The 3,428-nt window shown below is 38.1% G+C and overlaps 1 gene segment (V, D, J or C); it reads left to right on the top strand.

The window, feature by feature from the left end:
- The first annotated feature begins 1,891 nt into the window (after window positions 1-1,891).
- Window positions 1,892-3,007, top strand: LOC142367934 (Ig kappa-b4 chain C region-like). The segment is given in 2 exon segments: window positions 1,892-1,918; window positions 2,602-3,007. A coding segment is annotated over 1 exon segment (252 nt).
- The last annotated feature ends 421 nt before the right edge of the window (window positions 3,008-3,428 follow it).

The raw sequence follows: 3,428 nt of genomic DNA, 5'->3' as shown, positions 1-3,428 counted from the left end.
GTTACTGGAACTTGATTTCTGCTCTTTTCAGAATGGACCTTTTCACAGCCTTGGTGTCGTCGCCACTGCCTGTAATTCTGACAGAAATAAGTATTTTGAATAAAGAACAAACTTTCTACGTGGGAGGCGCTTCATGTATTGATTTAGAGATACTGCTGCCCTTGGTCAAGTCCAGAGCCATTGGCTAGACTAGTGTTCATGGCAGAGTAGCACAATTGCAAGACCTTCACAATGCAAACTGAGTAGATGCCATTTTTCCTCAATTATTCCATTGCCTTGTTTTTCATTGTCTCTTGGTTTATTATTTAATTTCCAGTTGCTATTTATTTAGGCTTAGGCATACAAAAACAAAGGGTTGATTCCATTGCCATATTGTTGAGTGTATCTTGTTCTGTCGTTACTTTTGTTTTCAGTATGGCTGGGCAACGATTAAAATTTTTAATCTAATTAATCACATGATTAAATGATAAAAATTGAAAATCTCTTGCTCATAAAAGAGAGAATTAGACAACAACAAACTTTCGGACAGAGTTTGTATGTTCTCCCCGTGTATGTTTGGGTTCTCCGGGTTATCCAGCTTCCTCCCACGGCCTGAAAACAAGCATGTTAGCTTGACTGGTGACTCTAAATTGACCCTAGGAGTGAGCGTGCATGTTTGTCTTGTCTTCCTCTGTGTGGCTCTATGATGGACCTGTCCAAGGTGTACCCTGCCTAACGCCCAATGACAGCTGGGATAGGCTCCAGCCACCTGAGACCCTGGATTGGAAAAAGCAGCTATAGAAAATGAATGGATGGATTAAAAAAATTAGAATCTTTATCTCCTAAATTATTAAAAAGTGTAACATAGAGGAAAAGGTAAACACAATGATAAACATGCCTTTTTCCTCTTGCTGGTATGAAACTGAACATTTCTTTATATTTTCTGAATAGTTGGTCAATGGAAATGCTGAAAATCAATGCATTTTTTAAATGTTTCTGTTAAACAAAGGTTCAAACTTATGGGGTTTGTGCTTTTAGGGCCCAGTCAACACACAACGGATACATTTGACCTCATATCAAAAAATCATAATGGAGGAAAATTTTGAGTTTTTGCACGTGTTTTACAACGCATGATGCCAACATATAACCATGTTTTTATTCACATCTCACCCAAACATACTACAACACTGAGCAAAGTTGAAAGGTGAAAAGCGCTTGGACAATAACGCCACCCTACACCTCTTCCCACCTCCATAAAAACATTTCTGAACATGTAAAAGATGTGCTGTGTTATATTTGTGGAATTTTCACACGAGACAAAATGTAAGTATGTTAAACTTTATTCAGACAACGATAAGAATATAATGTTCTCGAAGCACTGAAAATATAGTGGTGTTACTATAAAGGAGCTGAAAGTAGCCTTTATAGAGAAAACACTTTGCTCTGTGGAAAGATTTCTTGTTCTGGAGTGAGTCTCTTGAGTCTTTAGACACTTTAGCTTTAATCCTGTTTGAAACATCCCCCTCTAGGATTTCATCCTTATTTTGTAGGAGAGAATATAATTTAGGGTTGATAAAATAATGATTAATTTATAAAATGACTGAGTTAGGGTATGCCTGGTCTTATCAGTGGATCAATAGCTTTAATGTGCTACTGATTCAAAATATTTACCAAGATCAGTATCAGTATCTTTTTACACTTTTGAGTGATATGTAAAAATCGGATTTGTTGCTCTGTGTTATTTTCAGTTTTAATACAATAAAGTTTGATGAGAGGAAATTGTTCAGAAATCAAAAAAAGGTTTGGTGAGTTTGTTTGTTTCAGAGTCAGAAAGCCGTGAGCCGTGTCTCTGTGCAGTCGGAGGTTTTTGTACGGCGGCTCAATGAGTTTGTATCACTGTGGTACACGTTCGGTGGAGGAACCAGACTGGAAGTTGGAAGTAAGTTTATATTGTTTTTATGGAGAAATACAAGATTTTATATTTGAGGAACTATTTGAATATCTTAAACTGAGTAAAATATGTTTATTCATCATTTTAAACTATTTCAGGATTCATAGTTTTACTTATCTTTGTGGAAGTCAAGTCAGATCAGCTTTGATGATATTTTTCTACGTTTATGTCAAACTGTATTTTAGAAGCTTTAAAGTCCAACCACTAAATTTGACCAATGAGTGGTTTAAATTTTAAATTCTCTATTAGAATAAAGCCATATGTGAAATTTAATTTGAAATAGTTTGCAGTGTTTATCAAATAATGACTTGGCTCCATCTGAAGAACATTTAAAGTTAGAACTGGTCTTCAGAAAATTCTTTTAACTGATGTATATTTTAACTTTTGAGAATGTTGAAGTAAAACTTACAATGTCACGTGTTTGTTTTACATCCTGTACAGTTTCAGATATTTCTGGTAAAACTATGAGATGATTTTCTGTCTCTGCTGAGAGGTTTCTTAAAGGGAAGTGAAACAATGTGTTAGTCAGTGACTGATGGAGCAGAAATTACATGTGACAGAAACTTCTACAAGTGGAAAGTCAACTCTCTCACACTAAAGGTGTCCAACTGTCTGCTGTTTGATTGACAGTTTTATGGTTGCTGTCCTCTGACCTGACTGGTGTTTCCTAGGTGATACCCGTCCCACCCTGACGGTGTTCCCCCCCTCCGTAGAGGGGCTGCAGAAGGGCAAGGCCACCCTCATGTGTCTGGCCAACAAGGGCTTCCCCTCAGACTGGAGTCTGTCCTGGAAGGTGGACGGCAGCGGCAGCAGCTTGGATCAGAGCACGAGCCGCTTTGTGCTGCAGAAGGACGGCCTCTACAGCTGGAGCAGCACCCTGATGCTCCCTGCAGACCTGTGGGAGAAGGCCAGCTCTGTGACCTGTGAGGCCATCCAGGCCTCCCAGACTCCAGTCTCAGAGACACTGAGGAGAGACCAGTGTTCCCAGTCCTGACCTGACTCACTGGGACTCTGATACTGATTCTGTTCTGTTCCTGCTCTCAGTCTTTTTGCTTTAAAAGTCTTACTGATTTCATCTTAAAGGTGTTTGTTGCTTCTGTTCGTTTGAAATAATAAAAACAAATCAAACTTGTATTTTTACTTCTTTTTCATGACATATGAACCTCACAGCACTAAAATAAGTTAGATAGATTATCTCGGTCCAAAAGGAAACATTAAATATCACACTACGTTGATAGAGATTGTTATATCTAATTTTCTTTGGTTGTTAGGAAATATCTACAGGGCAGGATTACTGTTCCAGCAACACATCATCAGTCCGGTAAAACAAACCTGTCTCAGCACCATCTAACAGACCAGGATGGAGACTGAGGCCCAAATATAGTCAAACTTTAATTAACATTGACAGTAACAGTGACTCTCACTTATATCAGGTCTTGAAACAGATCCTACATTTCATGTATGAAGTTTTACCTAAAAAGGATATTTCATGAACTGT

This window comes from Odontesthes bonariensis, chromosome 18 (genome assembly GCF_027942865.1).
Source record: "Odontesthes bonariensis isolate fOdoBon6 chromosome 18, fOdoBon6.hap1, whole genome shotgun sequence".
NCBI lineage: Eukaryota > Metazoa > Chordata > Actinopteri > Atheriniformes > Atherinopsidae > Odontesthes > Odontesthes bonariensis.
This window is presented reverse-complemented; position numbering and strand designations above follow the sequence as displayed.